General features: G+C 38.7%; 1 protein-coding gene across 2 annotated transcripts; it reads left to right on the top strand.

Annotated features, from left to right (window-relative positions):
- Positions 1-8,978: 8,978 nt before the first annotated feature.
- LOC100060770 (HLA class II histocompatibility antigen, DO beta chain) lies at positions 8,979-21,363 on the top strand. 2 transcript variants are annotated; one of them, XM_005603785.4, is made up of 5 exons: positions 8,979-9,173; positions 18,780-19,049; positions 19,518-19,799; positions 20,275-20,385; positions 20,893-21,363. In XM_005603785.4, exons 1-5 carry the CDS (start codon positions 9,083-9,085, stop codon positions 20,913-20,915), a joined length of 777 nt encoding a protein of 258 aa, XP_005603842.1. In that variant the 5' UTR covers positions 8,979-9,082; the 3' UTR covers positions 20,916-21,363. The 2 variants fall into 2 exon arrangements, with proteins under 2 accessions (XP_005603842.1, XP_005603843.2); XM_005603786.4 differs by having other exon boundaries at positions 8,987-9,173; positions 19,596-19,799.
- Positions 21,364-23,413: the final 2,050 nt, after the last annotated feature.

Genomic DNA, 23,413 nt, shown 5'->3' with positions numbered 1-23,413 from the left:
TATTAATGCACAGGTCCATTAGCAATATATGAGTTTATCTATTTCCCCACATGCTCATCAATGTAGAATATCGTTAACTTTTCAGATTTTGCCAATCTTACGGATAAAAAGTGGCATTATATTATAGCCATCGTTTGATTTTCCTTTATTGCCACTTAAGTCAGAAGGATACTGAACCCAGAAAGAAAAACTGGGATGCAAGAAGCAAAGATGAGAAACACACAAACACACAAAATGATGAGAAAAACCTGTCTAGAATATTGGTAAATCAGAATAAAGGATGAAAAATGACTATAACTATAAAAATCACCAACAATGACTATTAAATTTAAGAACAAGGTGGAATAATTATAAATAATATGAGAACAAGGAGATAAAGTAAAGCATTCTAAAGTCTTTTCCTTGATTGGAAGGAGGGTGGAGGTATTGATTAACTTCCGATGTTGCCAAGTTAGGTACTCATGTTAAAAATGTAGGGGTAACTTTTAACTAATAGAATTTAAAACTCCTCAGCCAGGAGAGGGAAATTAGAGATTACTTTAAAAAATTAATCAAATTAATATGAGTTGAAAAGAGAAAAAAAAAGAAGCAGAGAAAGAACATAACAAAATAGGAAGCACAATATATGATAATAGAAATAAATCCATATAATTTAGTAATCACAATAAATGTAAATGGCTTAAATTTAAAGAATAAATCTCAGATTAGATTAATAATATCACAAAATCTAGTTAGATGTCCTTCATGAGAGTCCCAAAGACAACCTAAAGACATAAAAAGGTTAAAATCAAAAGATGCAATATAATACACAAACTAACATAAGATGACTTGTGTAGTTACATTGATAGCTAAAAATATAATCTAAGGGGCTGGCCGAGTGGTGTACTGGTCAAGTTCAGTGTGCTCCACTTCGGCAGCCTGGGTTCATGGGTTCAGATCCTGGGTGCAGACCTACACCACTCATCAAGCCATGCTGTGGCAGATGAAAGATGGGCACAGATGTCAGCTCAGGGCCACTCTTCCTTGAGCAAAAAGAGGAAGATTGGCAGCAGGTGTTAGCTCAGGGCGAATCTTCCTCACCAAAACATATACATATATCTAGTCTAAGATCGTAGGCATTTGGGGCCTACCCATGGCTGAGTGGTTAAGTTCACACACTCTGCTTCAGCAGCCCAGGGTTTTGCTAGTTTGGATCCTGGGCGTGGACATGGCACCACTCATCAGGCCATACTGAAGTGGCATCCCACATGCTGCAACTAGAAGGACCACCACTAAAATACACAACTATGTACTTGGGGGATTAGGGGAGAAAAAGTAGAAAAGAAAAAAGAAGATTGGCAACAGTTGTTAACTCAGGTGCTAATCTTTAATAAAAAAAGTAAGATTGTAGGCATTAGTAGAGACAAAGATGATCTTAACAATGATAACAAGCAGTCACCAAAACATACTAAAACTGAATCAGTATGCACCTAACAACAAAGTCACAAAATATATAAGAAAATATAGACAGAACTACAAGAAGAAATTGATAAATAGAAACACATTTCTCAGTCATTACAGATTAAGTAGAAAAATAAGTAAGGATATAGAATAAGCTTGCTGATGGCGTTGTCCAGGAGTCAAAAAATATCCCTTAATATTATGTTAAGTGAAATAAGCCAGATAGAGAAATACAATCTCTGTATGACTCCACTCATATGTGGAAGTTAAACATGTAGACAAAGAGAACAGATTAGTGGTTACCAGGGGAAAGCGGGTGGGGGGTGGGCACAAAGGGTGAAGTGGTGCACCTGCAACATGACTGACAAACCATAATACACAACTGAAATTCCACAAGGTTGCAAACTATCATAATCTCAATAGAAAGTTAAAAAAAATCCCTTAAAACTGATAAATCAGGGGGCTGGCCCCGTGGCCAAATGGTTAAGTTCATGCGCTCCGCTTCAGCTGCCCAGGGATTTGCTGGTTCAGGTCCTGGGTGCTGACATGACACTGCTCATCAAGCCATGGTGAGGTGGCATCCCACATGCCGCAACTAGAAGGACCCACAACTAAAAATATACAACTATGTACCAGGGGGCTTTGGGGAGAAAAAGGGAAAAAAAATCTTTAAAAAAACCCCAAAAACAAAAAACCAATAAATCAAGTAGTTGCCTTTTGAACGTGTTTAAGAGTACAAAATTAAACACAAAGAAAATGGAAGAGGAAAAAAGCTAGTTTTATGATGTTCATAGTGGAAAACTAATAGGAACTATCTAAAGAAAGAGAGAACTAATTGTATTATGTAAAAATAAAGTTATGAAGACAATTCCAAAATAAACACCTTCCTAAATATCTGAAAAACTGCAATTTTAGAAAAACACAAAAAAGGCATAGTAAACTATTTTAAAAAGGAAATGCTCACATAAACAACATATTTAACAGAAAATAATTATCTCCAAATTACACTGAGTCTATTTGCCATATTAATAACTGTAAATGGGCTTATCTCATCTATAAAATAAAAATATTTTAAGGTTAGATTAAAAGAAAAATTCTGCTGTTTGCAATATACAAAAGACACACATAAAATAGTTATTCAGAAATATTTATTCACTTATTCAACAAATAAAATGATGGGAAAAGATGCAACAAGGGAAAACAAACAAAAAAGAAGCAGAGGTCACAATCTTATTATTAAACAAGGTGAAATTCAGACCAAAAAAAATTGAGTGAGATGAGAAGACACTTTATAATATTAAGTGTAGAATTCCTAATGGATATTTAAAAGAGGCATAAGTTCTAAATAGCATATCAGCAGTGCTTATTAAGCAGAAATTAAGGTAAATACAAGGGGAATATTCAGAAATGAACAACTTATTAGACTTTAATTCACTTTCCTCAGTACTAGATTGAGTAGACAAAAAAGTATGAACACAGAAGATATTACTAACATAATAAAAATTGGATATGATGAATCTATACTGAACTTTCTTCATTGAAAATAGAGAACACAATTTTTCAAGTCCCAACAAAACATTAATGAAAATAAATCACATATTATGGAACAAAAAACCCTCAAGTTCCCCAGAGTAGGAATGACATAGATACTATTCTATGACCATAATGGAACACGCTAGATAACAGAAGAAAGTCAGAAAAGATACACGCTCTTCCACATAGAAACTTAAAGAAATGGTCTCTCTCTTGAGCCAGAGAGAAAATAAAAAAAAAAAAATTGAAAAACTTCTCGAAAAATAACAAAAATCACATATTAAAACCTTTGAGATATAGCTAAAGCAGTGCTCAGAGGAGAATATATGACCTTAGTTAACTATATTAGTGAAAGGAAAGAATGAAACAGGTGAATTAAGTGAAAAGAACAACAAAATCAATCACACAAAAACAGGAGCAGATAATAAAGATAAAAGCAGAAAACTAAAACAGTAGAATGCATGAATTCAGAAGCTCAAAACATTTTTCAGTAAAATAAATAAACCGCTGGAAAACTTCATCAAGAAAAAAGCAGAGAAGTTATGACAAGGACAAAACTAACACAGGAACAGAAGAAAAATCGGAAGAGACTACTTTGTTCAATTTTACAAAAATAAACTTGGAAACTTGGATTAAATGAATAATTCTCTTGAAAAATGCAATATACCAAACGCAACTCCTATAGAGGTAGGGTATCTATATAGAGTAATTTCCACAGAAAAAATAGAGAAAATCCTAAAAAACTTACCCTCAGAAAAGCTCCAGGTCAAGATATTTACAGGAATGTAATAAAGTCTTCAAAGAAAAAAAAGATAATTCCAACCCTAATTAAATGGCTCAATAGTATAAAAAGTGTTCTTTTAATGAAGTAGTATAATATTTATGTTAAACTATGATAATGAACAAAAATAAAAACTATAGATGAATTTACTTATTAATATTGACGCAAAAATCCTAATAAAAATATTGCAAACAGAATCTAGCACAGATTTTTAAAAACCTATCAGGACTAAGTTGGGCTTGTTCTGGAAAATCTTTTTGAAGTTCATAATATTATAATTTCAGTGACTATTTCCTAGGAATAATGAGTTCAAATGTACAAATTAGCGGAGAAAAGAGCACCAACATTCACTTTTCCACAATGGAGTGATAGACAAAACTATCATAGTCTAGAGAATGGTGTCACGTAGTATGCATAAACCAATACGATGGGTGGATCCAGCCATCCAGACGTCATTATCAAACAAGTGATTGCTGATTAGAGCCCAGAGCTTTTAGTTCCTCAGTTCCCAAACGGCTTCTCACTGGGTGGAATCACAAGGTTGCTTCAGACACCCCAAATTCCACCTATTTCTGTTGTTTCTCATATCCTTTCCTTCTCACCTTTCCCCTCATGTGACGTCTCCCTCTAGTCTGGGACTACAGTCACCACTGAGGGAGAATTAAGCAAGCATTTCGAACTGGCAATGTTCTTAGCCCAGTATAATCCTTTCAGTTAAACCGAAACTCAACACATAGTGTTCTCTAAAAATATGTTTTAATTTTCTGTCTAGTATCGCAGAATAATTTTCTAACTTCTCTAAGGCAGCTTATGTTTCCGGTGATAGAAGGGAGTAGAAAGAGGAAAACGGACAGTTTATTCCAAATTTAAAGTCAACAATACAGCAGTTGAAGGGGTATTTGCGTCAGGTAATAGGGAGAATGATTTTCTACCACCCTCAAGAAACTACCACATATACCACACCCAACTTCTTTCACTCCTTAGAGAAGGGGAAGGGAAAGCGGAAGAGGGATGCAAAGTACGGGCTTGAGTAAAAAATGACAGAAAAGCCCGTGTCTATAATAGGTCTGTCCATATTAGGGCTCTTGGCTGAAGTCAGGCAGGAAGAGAAAGATGAAAATGCCCCTCTCTTATTTTTCAAGCTCATACAAATGGAACACAAAAACAAAAACGTGAGAGAAAGGAACCAGGCCACAGCCTCTCCCTTTATTAGCTGTCTCCCTAGAACTGTGTAGTCTCTCTGAAAAGCTGGGGGAGCCCAGATCCTTCTGTCTGTGCTTGACACTAAGCACAGAACACAATTCAACAAAGCTTCCAACTGGACGAATCACATGCTTTGACTTATTCAAGATGTATCAGAGGCTATTGAAAAGGGAGATTTACAGGTTGGTCTTGCTTTCTCTTAGTTCCTACAGATGGGCTCTACGCCCTTCCTTTCTTGTGATATATGAGACCACCGATGTCCTTTTGTGAGATAAGATGTGATGGAGATCTGTCCTGGCACCAAATAGTTATCATAAAATTCTTCAATTATTTTGACCTTTTGTGCGTCTTATCATTACAGGGATGCTGAAGGTGTAGAAATAATGCTTTCCTGGGTTACCAAGTAAGAGATATAGTACAGGGGAAAAAGCACAACCTATGGACTTACTAGTTACGTGACTTTTGGTTCATCCTTTCATAACTTCATCTATAAAAGGGAGATCATGATACCCTCCACCACACACACACACACACACACAATTTATATAGTGCTTAGAAAACTGACTTATAGTAAGAAATTGACAAATATTAGCTATTATGATCATGATGTAGGCAAGTCAGATTTTAGCTTTTAAGGGTCTTACACACATTCATGCTAGAAGTAAGAACAGCCCTCCTCCCTTTCTGGTTCAGCATCCATGTCCTCCAGTCTTTCAGCACCCCTTGCCATCTAACAACTCCTTTTCTTCCCGCTAAATCCAAATACAAGCTCCCATTTAATCTATATTCCTTAGGCTCTGCTCTCTCTCCTCTCCTCAGGGTCTGTCTCATCTCTGAGGGAAACTGCAGAAGCCCAGCCAGGGTACTGCCTGCAAAGGAGGGGAAACAGGCTCAGACTTATGTCTCTCCTACCCTCTCACACTTTTATTCCTTCTGATAACCTCCATGTCACATCCTCATTTATTTAGCCTCAAGTAAAATAGGATGAGGTACACGAGAAAGACTAGGTAGGTATGGGTAAGAAGAAGAAAGGAAGTTAAACTCAGTGGCTTGAGCTCCTGATTGTCACCTTTTTACTCAGCTTCACACACGCCCTCCCAAATGGGAGCAAAACAACTATCCACATCTAGAAGAAGTACTCACAATCATGGGTCATATGCTCTGTATACAGAGTCTACCATTTTCTGGCCTGTGATAAGGTTTCTAATTCATGAATACTATATTTGAATCTACTTGAGGGATGTGGAGGGGGTGGGTTGACACTCTTGCTCCTGTCCTATGTTAGTTAGGTTAAGTTAGGCCAGGCTGTGGTAATAAGCAACCCTCAGTACCTTAATTAAGCAAAAGTTATCTCTCATTCATACAGTGTATATTGTAGGTTTGGGTGTTTCTCTAGGGGCAGCTACCCTCCATGATGACTCAGCTAATTAGACTACTTTTATATTCTGATTCCACTATTTCAACACAAGCCTTTCTTGGTTGATTTGGTAGGGGAAGAGGAGAAAAGTCATGCAATGGTAGTTGAATTCTTCGACCAAGAATCTTTTGTTCACTAACCATTGGCTAGAACTAGTCACATAGTCCCAGGAGACTAGGAGGTATAGTTTTCCATGTGCCCAGGAATTAGAGGAACTTGGTGAACATTAGTGATGTCTTCCCCACCTCCAGATCTTTTTCTTTACTCTGTCATGATCTCCCAGGAGAAGAATCTATTATTCTGATTGGTCAGATTCCAGGGCAGAGCATGTTTAGTAAGAGTGAGGATCATAGTGTATTAAAAGGTTACATAGTTGCATTTCACCCTTCTTTTCTGAATCCTATTTCCGCCATCTTGAACACAGTCCCTTTGGTATCCAATCATCTTTCTTCTTCCCGCACTATTACTCATATGCTTGGAAGTTCTTAGTCCTTTAGGATTTACAGCTGGCTACCGGTACATGTGGGATTTAAGAGTGAACTTGAGACCTTGCTTGGGGTCTCATGCTTCAGAGAAGCTAACCAAAAAACTCTCTATTGAAGTATCAGGGATTTGACCATTTAATAATAGAGTAAGCCTTTGATTTACAATTTGCTATTACTATTTATGGGTAGTGCTTTCCTGAGGGCATCCCAGCATATTTAGTAAGGCATAACTCAAGTATTCCTCAGTCTCCTGGTCAACTACCAACATAATCTCACTGTACATACCCATCAAAGCATGTGTTTCTTTAGGAAAGTGAAGAAGTAAAAATAAATTCTATTGTATCTTCTCCTGGTCAATGAAGTAGTTCGTTTATGTTTATTTATTGTGGATAATCAGTAACTTTTAAGGGATTCCAGATAAACTTTTGTTTCACTGTTTATCTCTTCTCTATTGTCCACATATACTGGGTATTCCAAATTCTGAAATTCTCGGTTTGTTAGGCCACTAGTATCAAACATCAACTTCATCATGAACTCTTTGTAGACGAAGTTAGAATTTACTCTCCTTATGTGCCCAAACATTACAAAGTTAATTTCATTCTTCCTGACATTATGGTGGATTGTTACCTTGTCATTCCACCTTGGTTACACATTACTTGAGGACAAGGAACATGTCTTTCTCTTCATTGTATGGCCTGTAATATTGAGTATGGATGGCTTTATGCTAAATAAAGATAATGCACTTATAGACCACTTTGGTGAAAAAGGAGTCTTGGCTCCTTAGTTATCAAATATATTTTCTTCCAGCTCGTTTTTAGCAGAAGATCTTGCCTTGTTCTAAACAGAGTTTGTTGAAGTCATACTTCATGAGGAATGAGACTTCCTCATTTCCTCCCTTTCTCACCCCAAATCTTCCTGTCTTCATTCTTGCATCTCAAGAAGTGTTCCTTTTTATTGCAAAACCTGACAATCTCTCTCGTTCTCTGGATTCCATTCACCATTTTGGGGGTAACTTCTGTTTTATTCTCCTTTTTATCTTAAATTCCTCTTTTCTACAGATGCCTTGTACTTGACTCAGAAACTTGTGAAGGTCTTTCCTGTGCTGCAAGTAGCTTTCCCTTAGTGTTGTTTCTCTCTCAAGTGAGGGCCTCATCTTTTCCCTTGTTTTCACTTCCAAAATTCTTTTTCTTTTTTTTTTTTTAAGATTTTATTTTTTTTTTCCTTTTTCTCCCCAAAGCCCCCGGTACATAGTTGTATATTCTTAGTTGTGGGTTCTTCTAGTGGTATGTGGGACGCTGCCTCAGCGTGGTCTGATGAGCAGTGCCATGTCCGCACCCAGGATTCGAACTAACGAAACACTGGGCCGCCTGCAGCGCAGCGCGCGAACTTAACCACTCGGCCACGGGGCCAGCCCCTCACTTCCAAAATTCTTGAAGGACTGTTTACACCTGCTGCCTTCCTTTCTTCATTTCCAATTCACTCTTTACTCTTCAAATACAGCTTCTACCTTTGACACTCTACATTTCATTGCAGGTTATTGGTGCCCCACTAACTATAAAACACAATAATGTTTTCTTATACTTTATTCTCTTGAAGAGTTTTGCAGCATTTTATTCTCTTGAGAATCCTCTCTCCATGTTCTTTTTTTTTTGTGTCTGTCTATTGGTTTACAGGAAATCATACCCTCCAGATTATTCTCAATCTCTTCTACTTCTTCTCTGATAATTCCTTCACTAACTCCTCTTAAGGCATATACTTTAGAATGCTGTCTACTTTCTTTTTTATTTGCATACTCTCTGTTGGCAATGTCAACTACTCCATAGGAAGGGAGACCTACTGGTCAGACTAAACCAAGGACAGTGCTAAATGAGGATAGCAGGATACATAATTAAACAATCTACATAGTTCTTCTGGGACCACATAGTGTGTAGAGAATCTTTTTTCTCCCAGTCCATTTTCCATGTACCTAAACTACTGTCAGTGATTTTGCAGGTAAACGATTCTTAAGTGATATAATACAACTTTATGAGAGTGTTCTGCCCAGCACCTAATGATGCAGAACTCCTCTATCCTGATTGGTTATAAATCTGAGGCATTTCCAATCCTGGGGAGGCTAGAAAGGTATGTATGTTCTTAATGAGTATTTTTTGACTGAGTTGTGTGAGGACAGATCCCATTCTGAAGAAGCTGGCGATTTCACTTTCTCATTTTCTTTCTTCCAGAATGGGTTCTGGGTGGGTTCCCTGGCTGGTGGCTCTGTTAGTGAATCTAATCAGGCTTGATTCCTCCATGACTCAAGGCAGAGACTCTCCAGGTAAGAACAGAACAATTTTTTTCCAGTGCGTGTGCAATAATTGGCATGGGGGAGGGAGGCTTTTCCTTATAGGTCTAGACTACACAGCAAACTGGAAATAGCTTCTGGCTTCAAAGAGAGTGTTCTTCCCTTTGAGAGAAAAGTATTCCTTCCTTCTTTACTACACACAATGGGCTGCTGGGAAAAGACACTTCCTGTACCATAGCCAAAGAGAAGGGAGGCAGGAAGAAGGGAAACATATCATCTTGTTTAGGGTCCTTGTTGTATCAATGTAACTGTAAAACATGGAGGCAGACTGAGAATAGATGCCATTGTAGAGCCAGAGTTTGCTCTGGTGACTGTGACAGTTTCTATATTTATCCAGTTGGAGTACATATGGATAAAAGAAACTGGGAACAAAGGTTTCTTCTTTTGACATTTAAGCCCCTACTATATGGTCAGAATTGTACCAAGAAATTTTGAGAAATAAGAGAAATTGACATTATCCATGTCCTCAGGTTACTGGGTACATGTATTTATTGCTATTTTTCTAGCCGAGGAGATAGGCTATGCAAACATGAAGCAGTGAACATGAAAACATACTTATCAGCAGAAAACAGGATATAATGTGTTAAAAACAGAACCTCTTTGAACCTCAAAGTCTCATTAAATACAAAAGAGGAACAAACCTGGGGGGAGGGTAGATGGGAGAAGATTGTTGTTCTTAGAGAATAGAAACCTCCATGAGTTTATAACATCCCTTTAACAACACAAATGGAAAAAAAATCAGCTGAGATCTTAAACCTGACACAGATCTGAATAAAAAGTTATTTTTGTGATATAGTCTGTGAGAAGGGATAGAGAATTGGCGGTTACAGCTGCATCTGAAATCAGCTACTGAGTGAGACATGAGTATGGCTGAGCCAGGAAGGATGCTACCATCTTTATGCTCAGCTCAGTAGTTTGTGGAGGAGACCTCTGAACTTAGAAATGAAAGCAAATTTACAACTCAAGATCAGTGACAATTTTCATTCAAGTCTCAACTTAAATTACATTTCTTCAGGGAGATCTTTCCTGACCAACCTGCATTATTAGCCCATTTTAATTGTTCTTTTATTATTGTTTTTTCTTAAGTGCATAGAATCAAGTTAATCTTACCCAATGAGTTCACAGCACATTGTAATCTTTTGTCAGAACAAGGACTCTCTCATCTCTTCCCTTGTCTCCATTCTCACTCCCTCCCTTCCACAGATACACATTCTAATGTGTCTGGTATGTCTTTAAGTATGAGGATGGCCTTTAAAAATACGTAGCATTGTTTTTCTGTGTGTATTTAAAATTTTAATAAACGTCATTGGGCATTGAATCACATTCTGTTTCTTTTCTCACTTAACACTATGCCTTGAGCTTTGAAATACATTGTATGAAAATAAAATATAGCTCAAGCTAATCGCTATCAATATTAGTAAAATACTTTGTGCGTAGAAAATTATAGTGAACAATGGAATTGAAATTTTTTATTCCATTTTCTTAACCTCCAGAGTTTTTTGTTTAGAAGGTCTTAGATGAAGCTAGAATTGGTATTTTATTTATTATTGAGGTTATGATAGTTTACAACATTGTGAAATTTCAGTTGTACATTATTATTTGTCAGTCATCATATAGGTGTGCCCCTTCACCCTTTGTGCCCATCCCTCACCCGTCTTCACCCTGGTAACCACTAAGCAGTTCTCTTTGTCCATGTGTTTGTTTATCTTCCACATATGAGTGAAATCATACGGCGTTTGTCTTTCTCTGTCTGACTTACTTTGCTTAACATAATACCCTCAAGGTCCATTCATGTTGTGGTGAATGGGACAATTTTTTCTTTCTTTATGACTGAGTAGTATTCCATTGCGTGCGTGTGTGTATGTGTGTGTGTGTGTGTGTGTGTGTGTGTATACCACATCTTTATCAAATCATCAGTCGATGGGCATTTGGGTTGCTTCCACATCTTGGCTATGGTGAATAATGCTGCAATGAACATAGGGGTGCATAAATCTCTTTGAAATTGTTGATTTCATGTTCTTTGGATAAATACCCAATAGTGGGATGGTTGGGTCGTATGGTACTTCTATTTTTATGTTTTTGGAGAAATCTCCATAATGTTTTCCGTAGTGGCTGCACCAGTTTTCATTCCCACCAGCAGTGTATGAGGATTCCCTTTTCTCCACACCTTCTCCAACATTTGTTATTTTTTTCTTGGTTATTATAGCCATTCTAATAGGTTTGAGGTGATATCTTAGTGTAGTTTTGATTTGCATTCCCCTGATGATTAATGATGTTGAGCATCTTTTCATGTGCCTATTGGCCATCTGTATATCTTCTTTGGAGAAATGTCTGTTCATATCCTCTGCCCATTTTTTGATCAGATTGTTTGTTTTTATGTTGTTGAGTTGTGTGAGTTCTTTATATATTATGGAGATTAACCCTGTGTTGGATATATGATTTGCAAATATTTTCTGCCAATTGGTGGGTTGTCTTTTCATTTTGATCCTGGTTTCCCTTGCCTCGTAGAAGCTCTTTAGTCTGATGAAATCCCACTTATTTATTTTTTCTTTTGTTTCCCTTGTCTGAGTAGACATGGTGTTTGAAGTGTCAAAGAGTGTACTGCCTATATTTTCTTCTAGAAGTTTTATGGTTTCATGTCATACCTTCAAGTCTTTGATCCATTTTGAGTTTATTTTTGTGTATGGCATAAGATAATGGTCTACTTTCATTCTTTTACATGTGACTGTCCAGTTTTCCCATCATTTATTGAATAGACTTTCCTTTCTCCATTGTATGTTCTTAGCTCCTTTGGTGAAGATTAGCTGTCTGTAGACGTGTGGTTTTATTTTATATCTGTTCCATTGATCTGTGTGCCTGTTTTTGTACCAGTACCATGCTGTTTTGATTACTATAGCTTTGTAGTTTATTTCGAAGTCAGGGATTGTGATGCCTCCAGCTTTATTCTTTTTTCTCAGTATTGCTTTAGCTATTTGGGGTCTTTTGTTGCTCCATATGAATTTTAGGATTCTATGTTCTATTTCCACAAAGAATGTCATTGGGATTCTGATTGGGATTGCGTTGAATCTGTAGATTGCTGTAGGTAGCATGGACATTTTGACTATATTTATTCTTCTGATACATGTGCAAGGAATATCTTTCCATTTCTTTATGTCATCATCAATTTCTTTCAGTAAAATCTTGTAGTTTTCATTGTGTAGGTCTTTCACTTCCTTGGTTAAATTTATCCCAAGATATTTTATTCTTTTTGTTGTGATTGTAAATGGGATTGTGTTCTTGAGTTCTCTTTCTTTTAGTTTGTTAGTAGAGTATAGAAATGCAACTGATTTTTATAAGTTGGTTTTATACCCTGTGACTTTGCTGTAATTGTTGATTATTTCTAACTGTTTTATGATGGACTTTTTTAGGGTTTTCCATATATAAAATCATGTCATCTGCAAACAGCAAGAGTTTCACTTCTTCCTTGTCTATTTGGGTTCTTTTTATTTCTTTTTCTTTCCTAATTGCTCTGGCCAAAACCTCCAGTTGAATAAGAGTGCTGAGAGTAGTTACCCTTGTCTTGTTCCTGTTCTCAGAGGGATAGCTTTCAGTTTTTCCCATTGAGTATAATGTTGGCTGTGGGTTTGTCATATATGGCCTTTATTATGTTGAGGTACTTTCCTTCTATACTCATTTTATTGAGAGTTTTTATCATAAATAGATGGATCTTGTCAAATGATTTTTCTGCATCTATTGAGATGATCATGTGGTTTGTGTTTCTCATTTTATCAATGTGGTGTATGACATTGATTGATTTGTGGATGTTGAACTATCCCATGGTGTCTGATCTTTTTTCTGTGTTGCTGTATTTGGCTTGCCAATATTTTGTTGAGGATTTTTGCATCAGTGATATTGGCCTGTAATTTTCCTTCTTTGTGTTGTCCTTGTCTGGCTTTGGTATCTGGGTGATGTTGGCTTCATAGAATGTGTTAGGAAGTGTTCCGTTTTCCTCAATTTTTTAGAATTGTTTGAGAAGGATAGGTAATAAATCTTCTTAGAATGTTTAGCAGCATTCTCCAGAGAAGCTGTCTGGTCCTGGACTTTTATTTTTTGGGAGGATTTTTTTTAAAGGAAGATTATCCCTGAGCTAACATCTGCTGCCAATCCTCCTCTTTTTGCTGAGGAAGACTGGCCCTGAGCCAACATCCATGCCCATCTTCCTCCACTTTATATGTGGGACACCTGCCACAGCATGACTCGACAAGTGGTACGTAGATCCTCAACCAGGATCCAGATGGGCAAACCCAGGGCCGCCGAAGTGGAATGTGTGAACTTAACTGCTGCGCCACCGGGCTTGGCCCCCTTTTGGGAGGTTTTTGATTACTTTTTCAATTTCTTTACTTGAGATTGCTCAATTCAGATTCTCTATTTCCTCTTGATTCAGTTTTAGGAGGTTGTAAGAGTCTAAGAATTTATCCATTTCTTCTAGATTGTCCAACTCGTTGGCATATAGTTTTTCATAGTACTCTTTTATAATCTTTTGTTTTTCTGTGGTATCCATTGTAATTGCTCCTCATTCACTTCTAATTTTATTTATTTGAGCCTTCTTTCTTTTTTTCTTAGTGAGTCTGGCTAAGGGTTTGTCAATTTTGTTTGTTTTCTCAAAGAACCAGTTCTTGTTTCATTGATCCTTTCTACTGTCTTTTGTTTCAATTTCATTTATTTCTGCTCTAATTTTTATTAATTCCCTCCTTCTATTGACTTTGGGCTTTGTTTGTTCTTCTTTTTCTAATTCTGCTAGGTGTTGTTTGAGATTGCTTATTTGAGATTTTTATTGTTTGTTAAGGCGAGCCTGTATTGAACTGAATTTCCCTCTTAGGACCACTTTTGACACATCCCATATGAGTTGGTATGGTGTGTTTTCATTTTCACTTGTCTACAGATATTTTCTGATTTCTCCTTTAATTTCTTCAATAATCCATTGGTTGTTCAGTAGCATGTTGTTTAGTCTCCACATCTTTGTCCCTTTCCAAGCTTTTTTCTTGTAGTTGATTTCTAGTTTCACAGCATTATGGTTGGAAAAGATGCTTGATATTATCTCAATCTTCTTAAATTTATTGAGGCTTGCCTTGTTTCCCAACATATGGTCTATCTTTGAGAATGTTCCATGTGCACTTGAGAAGACTGTAATCTGCTCTTTTTGGATGGAGTGTTTATATATATCTATTAAGTCCATCTGGTTTAGTTTTTCTTTTAATTCCACAGTTTCCATATTGACTTTCTGTCTGGATGATCTATCCATTGGTGTAAGTGGGGTGTTGAAGTCCCCTACTATTAGTGTGTTGTTGTTAATATCTCCTTTTAGGTTTGTTGATAGTTCCTTTGTGTACTTTGGTGTTCCTGTGTTGAATGCATAAATATTTATTTATTTTGTCTTCTTGGTGGAGTGTCCCTTTTATCATTATATACTGCCCCTCTTTGTCTCTCTTTATCTGTTTTGTCTTCGAGTCTACTTTGTCTGTTATAAGTATGGCAACACCCTGTTTTCTTTTGTTTACCATTAGCTTGGACTATCACCTTCCATCCCTTCACTCTGAGCCTGTGTTTGTCATTGGAGCTGAGATGTGTTTCCTGGAGGCAGGATGTTGTTGGGTCTTGTTTTTTAATCCATCCTGCTACTCTGTATCTTTTGACTGGAGAATTCGATCCATTTATATTTAAAGTGATTATTGATATATGAGGGCCTAATGCTGCCATTTTATCACTCGTTTTCCCATTCTTCTGCATTTCCTTTGTTTCTTGTCCCTTGTATTTCAGACTATCAATTTGATTAGGTAGCTTTCTATGCTGGTTTTCTTAGTTTTCTCCTTATTTATCATTTGTGTCTCTGTTCTAATTATTTGTTTAGTGGTTACCATGATGGTTGTATAAAAAATCTTGTAGATGAGATAGTACATTTTCTGATAGCTTGTTATTTTTTTAGGCTAAGCCGATTTCATCCCTCACCTCTTTCCCTTCTAAATTGGTATTGTCACATCTTATTCCATCTTGTTTTGTGAGTTTGTGGTTAAAATGACAAGATTATATTTATTTCAGTGTTTTCCTTCCCTTTATCTTTAACGTCATAATTGTTTTCTAACCTGTTCTGACAGAGAGCTGTAATTTTCTGATTTTGTCTATTTATCTCCTTTCTCAGGGTTTTGTAACCCCTTTCTGTTTTTTTTTTTTCAGGTATGAGGGCCTTCTTGAAGATTTCTTATAGCGGGTGTATTATGGCGACGAACTCCCTTAATGTTTGTTATCTGGGAAAGTTTTTATTTCTCCATCACACCTGAAGGATATTTTCTCTGGATAGAGTATTCTTGACTGAAAGTTTTGTCTTTCAGAATTTTGAATATATCATTCCACCTTCTCCTAGCCTGTAAGGTTTCTGCTGAGAAATCTGCTGAAAGCCTGATGGGGGTTCCTTTGTAAGTTTTTTTCTTCTGCCTTGCTGCCTTTAATATTTTTTCTTTTCATTCACTTTTGCCAACTCTACTACTATACGGCTTGGAGAAGGTCTTCTTACATTGATATAGTTTGGAGATCTATTGGCTTCTGTCACGTGTATTTCCAGCTTCTTCCCCAGGTTTTGGAAGTCCTCAGCTATTATTTCTTTGAACAAGCTTTCTGCTCCATTCTCCTTCTCTTCTCCCTCTGGGTTACCTATAATCCTTATGTTGCATTTCCTAATTGAGTTGGATATTTCGTGGAGAATTTCTTCATTTCTTTTTAGTCTTAGTTCTCGCTCCTCCTCTATCTGAAGGATTTCTATATTTCTGTCCTCCAGACTGCTAATTCTGCCCCCCATAATATCAGAACCTACTGTTCAGGGAGTCCAGATTTTTCTTTATCTCTTCCATTATGCTTTTAATCTCCAACATTTCTGATTGGTTCTTCTTTAGAGTTTCAATCTCTTTTGTGAAGTAGCTCCTGAAATTGTTGAAGTGTCTATCTGCATTCTCTTTTAACTCATTTAGTTTTTAAATGATAACTCTTTTGAATTCTCTGTCATTTAGGTTATAGATTTCTGTGTCTTCAGGATTGATTCCTGGGTACTTGTCATTTTCCTTCTGTTCTGGAGATTTAATATATTTTTTTTCATATTGCTTGACAGCATGGATTTGTGCCTTAGCATAGAGGGAATTTGGTCACAGCTCCCACATGCCACCATCGGGGGAAAGGGGCAGGAGCTGTGTAATCTGAGCCCACCAGGATCCACATCAGCTGTGCCTGTCTGAGCCTGGGCCACTCCTTGGGATTGCAGCAGCCCTGTGGGGTCTCCCATCAACTGGAAGAATAATCACATGGGGGTTATGGGCTGCTTCCACCTAATCCCACAGTCCTGCCCAGACACATTCTGCCCTTTGGGACTGCAGCAGGTCTATGGGTGTTCGTGACAGCCAGCGGCACTTTTGCCTGGGCCACAGATATGCTGCTGTCTGCTCCTAGGTTGCACCAACATTTGTGCTTGGTGGGTGGGACCACTCCACTGGATCTGAGCCAGAGCCACTCCCTGGGTCTGAGGTGGGACTGTGGGCTTTCCTACTGGACCAAAGAGTGATCATCTGGGGACTCAGAGCCTCTGCCTCCTGCTCCCACAGTCTTGCTGAGTTGCACTTCCTCCTTTGGGACTGCAGCAGTACTGTGGGCATAGGAGGCAGCTGGGGCTTGTTTGCCTGGACTTGCAGCTGCACCACTGTCTGCTCCTAGGTCACACCAGCCTTTGTGCTTGGTGGATGGGACATCCCCACTAGGATCGAGCCAGAGCCACTCCCTGGGACTGCAGTGGGACTTTGGGCTTTCCCACTGGACCAAAGAGCGATCATGTGGGGGCTCAGGGCTGCCTCACCTGTTTCCACAGTCTCGCTGAGACACACGCCCATCCTTGGGGCCACAGGTGTGCAAAAGCAGTTGCATGTGGGTACTGGGCTGCTGAGGGGGCAGGAGAATTCTCACCTATCTCCACCACCTCCACAGGGGTGGTCCATCCACCTTCAGATGTATAGCAGCAGGAGTCTCTCAGGCATCCTGAGGTGCTACATGTGTATCCTCCATTGATCAATGAATGTTCATTTAGTTGTAGTTCAAAGGAGGAGAGACAAAGGGAACAGCTTACTCCATCATGTTGCTGATGTCGCTCTCTTTTTATTTCATTTTTAATGGCAACATTTAATATAAAACCTCCAAAAGAAGGTTTAAGTTAAGCTTATATTCCGCATCACCATATTGTTGCAACTCATTTAGTTTTTAAATGATAACTCTTTTGAATTCTCTGTCATTTAGGTTATAGATTTCTGTGTCTTCAGGATTGATTCCTGGGTACTTGTCATTTTCCTTCTGTTCTGGAGATTTAATAGAATTGTAGGTGTTGACCTTAAAAATAAAACAGCCAGTTATTCTATCAGCAAAACAAATTTATTTAGGAATAACCAAAGGATTGAAATCCAGGATGTGCATGCTGTGACAGACCATAGACAAATCTAACAAATGAGGGAGAGGAACATTGTATTATATAGGAAAAGGAGGAAATGGGGGGGAAGGTTTGAAGGAAAGTCCATTGGAGAAAAGCAAGAGTTCAGGATGGTGATGGTTTCTCTCTGGCTGAGTTGCTGGGGTAATCAATTTCTGTTTGGGATGCAATGTAAGTTTCTTCATGTAATTAAGTATTCTTTCCTGTTGAGGACTTCTGTCAGGGTCTGTAATGACTATCTTTGCTGTAACTGACCTTGAGTGGTGCTGTGTGGGAGTTCTCCCTTCTGGCCTCCTGACTTCATTTTAAATGAGGTTTCCCTTTATTAGTTTTCGCATAGGTATAGTGCCAATGATGATAATGATAATGATCATGATAAAAGGCATCTTCAAGCCACAGATTAATATTATTTTACCAAACACTAACAGAATTAATGAGCTCATTACCTCACTAGAACCAATGGAGGGGATGAGATCCCTGAGTAAGACTGCAAAGGAAAAGATCAAAAAGGAGAAAACCCATACTGAGTGGAAGGTAGAAGGGGACTTTATTTCACAACTAATATGTACCTATTCTGCATTTCCTTTACCCATCTCCATCATTCCTTCACTTTACTCCAGAAGGAAAACATAGAATGAACCTACTAAGGGCAAGAGTACTATTGAATTATTCCACATGGGAATGGATCTTTTTGACTTGATAATAAAGAGAGTTAAGACCCTGGGCTTCTGAAAGCTTGGCTTGAAGAAACCCAGAACAAGTTGTCTGGCAAAAGACAAATAATCAGTAATATTTGTCAAAGGAATGAATGGACAAATATTTGTGGAATGAATCTTTATGTCTCTTGGGACTCTCTATGGCTTGTTTCTTTGGGTGACATGTCTCTTATTGGGCTGGGCTAGTAGATGGGTCTCAGGCTTCTTTCCACTGTGATGTGAGGAACCAGGGGGAGAGGCTACTTTTGCCTATTTCCTGAGGTCAAAAGGCCTCCTCTCAAGTTGATGTGGTCTGGCATAATTTACCAGGTATGGGTTTCCTAAAGATAGTGGCTGGTTCCTGGTGTTCATAGTCTTATTTTGGTTTTCCAGAAGATTTTGTGATTCAGGCTAAGGCTGACTGTTACTTCACCAATGGGACAGAAAAGGTGCAGTTTGTGGTCAGATTCATCTTTAACCTGGAGGAGTATGCACGTTTCGACAGCGATCTGGGAATATTTGTGGCACTGACAGAGCTGGGGAAGCCTGACGCTGAGCGGTGGAACAACCGGCCGGATATACTGGAGAGGAGTAGAGCTTCTGTGGATGCGCTCTGCAGACACAACTACAAGTTGGGTGCACCCTTCACTGTTGGGAGAAAAGGTGAGGTGGAAGATGAGGTCTGCCAGAGTTCAGGAATCTCCTACATGTGAACCTGGCCATGGATCTTCTTCCTTATGATAGGGAATGTCCTGCTTCAGGATAAATGGGTTATGAGCAGGGGAGTCTGTGTCTATGTTCTGTCCCCACTTGTGACTCACTCAATATCCTCACAGGGCAGATCACTGCGGTCTTGGTTTCAGATCTCAAAGGTTCTCAGAGACTTTACAGACTAGTTGGTCCTCAAATAGAAGGAGTAATTGTGGGAGTGTCTGATAAGATCTAAATCCTCTTCAGGGTCACTGACATCCCCAGTTTCTGAGTCTTGGGGGCTGATATTTTCCCAGAATTTCAGTTTCCACTTGGGTGATCTGGGAAAGAGATTAGGGGCTGAGATAGTCCCTAAAGAAATTCCTGTCTTGGCTTGGTGGTTTTTCCTTCACAATGTCTCATTATTCTGTTCATTCCTAGTGCAACCAGAGGTGACAGTGTATCCGGAGACGACCCCATTCTTGCAGCACCACAATCTGCTACTCTGCTCTGTGACAGGTTTCTATCCAGGGGACATCAAGATCAAGTGGTTCCGGAATGGGCTGGAGGAGAGAGCAGGGGTCATGTCCACTGGCCTTATCAGGAATGGAGACTGGACCTTTCAGACAATGGTGATGTTGGAAATGACTCCTGAACTTGGAGATGTCTACACCTGCCTTGTTGACCATCCCAGCCTGCTGAGCCCTGTTTCTGTAGAGTGGAGTGAGAATCAGCTTCTTGTATACCCTGGGACTGACTTAGGGTTATACTGAGTCTATATGAGGCCTGGGTTACTTCAGCAATCATCTTGGTCACAACACTAATTTTTCTTTCCCTTGATCTGAGGGAGTCATAGAAATTGGAGTCCTTGGTCTAAGTTGGGAGAAAACATGGCAGACATCTATCCTTGTATCTTCCAGGAAATAAGGAGGTCTAATCACCTCTTCACTTCCTTCCAACTTTGGGAACTAGTGTCCTCTAATACTTTGACCTTAGTATTCAGAGGACATTCCCATGGGCTATGAGAATCAGCAACAGAAACTGCATGGGTGCAAACCTTGGCCTCAACAAACCATTTCTAAACTTATTCCTTCTCTAGATAGCATTGAATTTGGTGTCCAGTCCAGGCTCTGGGATTTCAGGAAGGCACATAAAATATTGGGAGCTTTTGACTAACTTGAAGACCTGTTTCCCATAGGAGCTCAGTCTGAATATTCTTGGAGGAAGATGCTGAGTGGAGTTGCAGCCTTCTTGCTTGGGCTAATCTTCCTCCTGGTGGGGATCTTCATCCACCTCAGGGCTCGGAAAGGTAATGAGCCTCTGAGAAGTCCCCTGCCACCTGCCTCATGGCTTCCCCCACTTCCTACTTTTCCTAACATCTAAAATGTAGAAGGCTGGGCTACCAGGGAAGATGTGGAAGGCTGTGCTATCAGGGAAGGCTGATTGTACTTTTCAGGGATACGTGGAATAGTCTTTTCTGAAGCCAAAAACATTCTAGGGGGTAAGCGGAGATGGAGCTCTGATACTGCAGGTCATCCCCCATCCCTCAGGATAACGACAACATTTGGTCCTATTGGGGCATTCTATTTCTTTACTCTCCCTCATTCCAGGATATGTGGAAACTCAGTCGTTTGGTGAGGGGGTAACGTCTTCCTCCTTGTGTTTGGGTGGCAGATCATTCTCTCAATCCGATGGCCAGAGGGAGATGTCTTGGGGATAAGACGTAAGCGTGACTCTGGATGAGTGGCACTGTCTGCTGAGTCCCTGAATGGGAGGATGGTGGTCCCTTACGAGACTTTTATCACTGTCCCTGCAGGTCTCCCACCACAGACATACTAAGGTCCTAACTGAAGCTTCTGCGCCTGGAGCCTGAAGTAGTACCAAGTGGCGTAGGCCCCAGACTAAGTAAAGGACATTCATGAAGTCAATGTTGTGGAGTGACTCTTTTTCCAGGAGGCCTCAGAGGAGTCCTGAACTTATTCTAGAGTTTGTGTTCTGAGATCATGCATCTGTCACCCTATGCCCTTCTTCCTTCTACTTGTCTGTGTCATTAGTCCCCATTTGCAAGAACAGTGTCTAGAAATTCCACAAAGACCTGACTCCTTTCAGCCCTGAACAGTTTACTTTTCTATGGTCCAGCCAGTATCGTAAGTATTTATTCTGTCTCTCTCTCTTCCATCTGCAGTTTCCACAGTCTTCAGAAGACAAATGCTCAGATAGTCACTGTTTCCTTTTCATCATTTTTGAAAACCTTTTTCATTGCAAAATAAAACTGAGATACACTTCATGTTCTTGGTTCCTTTGTTGAATATTAGCAGTCCATAGATGTGTGGGTTTATGTCTGGGCTTTCAATTCTGTTCCATTGATCTGTGTGACTGTTTTTCTGCCAGTAGCATTCTGTTTTGACTACTATAGCTTTGTTGTATCTTTCAAATTCATGGAGTGTTGTACCTTCAGCTTTGTTCTTTTTTCTCAAGATTCCTTTGGCTATTTGTGTTCCACATAAACTTTAGGATTCTTTGTTCTATTTCCATGAAAAGTGTCATTGGGATTCTGATTGTGACTGCATTGGAGAAAGGAAAATCTCTTCAATAAATCGTATTGGGAAAACTGGACAGCCACTTGGAAAAGATGAAAGACAGCCATTATCTTACACCTTACAGAAAAATAACTCAAATGGATTAAAGACTTGGGTGTAAGACCTGAAACCATAAAATTCCTAGAGGAAAACATATACAGTATGCTCTTTGACATCTGTCTTAGCAGCGTCTTTTCAAATATGATGTCTTCTCAGGCAAAGGAAACAAAAGCAAAAATAAACAAATGGGACTGCATCAAACTAAAAAGCTTCTGCACAGCAAAGGTAACCATCAAGGCAATGAAAAGACAATCCACCAACTAGGGGAAAATATTTCCAAATCATAGATCTGATAAGGGGTTAATTTCCAAAATATACAAAGAACTCATACAACTCAATAACAAAAAATCTACTCAATTAAAAAATGGGCAGAAATTTTTCCAAAGAAGATATACAGGTGGCCAACAGGACATGCACATTTGTTCAAGATAACTAATTATTAGGGCAATGCAAATCAAAACTACAATGAAATATCACCCCAAGCCCATCAGAATGGCTATTATTAAGAAGACAAGAAATAACAAATGTTGGAAAGGATGTTGAGAAAAGGGAATACTTGTACACTGCTGGTGGGAATGTAATTGGTGCAGGCACTATGGAAAACAGTATGGAGATTTCCCCAAAATTAAAAATAGAAATACCATATGATCCAGCTATTCCACTTCCGGGTTTTTATCCAAAAAACATGAAACACTAATCCAAAATGATATATGCACCTCTATGTTCTTTGCAGCATTATTCATAATAGTCATGACTTGAGGACAACCTAATTGCTCATTGACAGATGAGTGGATAAAGATGACGTGATATATATATATATATAATGGAATACTACTCAGCCATATAAAAGAGAAAAGCATGCCGTTTATGACAACATGGATGGATCTTGAGGGTATTATGCTAAGTGAAATAAGTGAGACAGAGATAGACAAATATCATATGATTTCACTCATATGTGGAATATAAGCAAACAAACAAACAAACACATAGATAAGGAGAACAGATTGGTGGTTACCAGAGGAGAAGGGGATATGGGAAGAGTGAATGGGGTAAAGGAACACATGTATGGTGACGGATGGACACGAGACTTTTGGTGGTGAACATGACGCAGTCTATACAGAAACTGAAATATACTGATGTACACTTGAAATTTACACAATGTTATAAACCAATGTGACCTCAATAAAATAATAGAAAGCAAAAAAATTTCACCCTTAACCTACCCCCCCCCAAAAACCCCTCAGATACCAATAACCACACAAAATGTATAATTTAATGAATTATTTAAGGCAAAACTCCTGTAATCACCACTCGGGTACAGAAATAGAACTTTGCAGCCACTGCGAAGTCTCCATGTGCCTCAGGCTAATCCAAACCCCCTCCCTCGTCTCAAAAGTAATCATGTTCTAACTTTCATAGTAACCACTTTTTTGTATTTCTTCATAGTCTAGTCACTCAAGTGTGAAGTCCTGGACACTAGAACTTAGTTGTCTTTTATGTCTCTTGTACTTTACAGGTTTCTTCTCTACCCCTTTATTTTCCTTATGATTAATATGTTGAAAAGCCTGAGCCATGTAACCTGCAGAGTTTTCCACAGTCTGGATTTTGGTGATTGCACACACAGTGCAGGCTAACATATGCCTCTGTGCTCTGCCTTTCCTGAAAATTGGCTTCTGGATGCATCCACTTCCTCACATC

Source organism: Equus caballus, chromosome 20 (genome assembly GCF_041296265.1).
Source record: "Equus caballus isolate H_3958 breed thoroughbred chromosome 20, TB-T2T, whole genome shotgun sequence".
NCBI lineage: Eukaryota > Metazoa > Chordata > Mammalia > Perissodactyla > Equidae > Equus > Equus caballus.
This window is presented reverse-complemented; position numbering and strand designations above follow the sequence as displayed.

Bases quoted from the DNA above. Each gene is read 5' to 3' on its own strand.
- LOC100060770 (XM_005603785.4), top strand. From the start codon at position 9,083: ATGGGTTCTGGGTGGGTTCCCTGGCTGGTGGCTCTGTTAGTGAATCTA. The intron at 19,800-20,274 runs GTGAGAATCAGC...TGTTTCCCATAG, and splicing joins CCCTGTTTCTGTAGAGTGGA to GAGCTCAGTCTGAATATTCT. The intron at 20,386-20,892 runs GTAATGAGCCTC...CTGTCCCTGCAG, and splicing joins CCACCTCAGGGCTCGGAAAG to GTCTCCCACCACAGACATAC.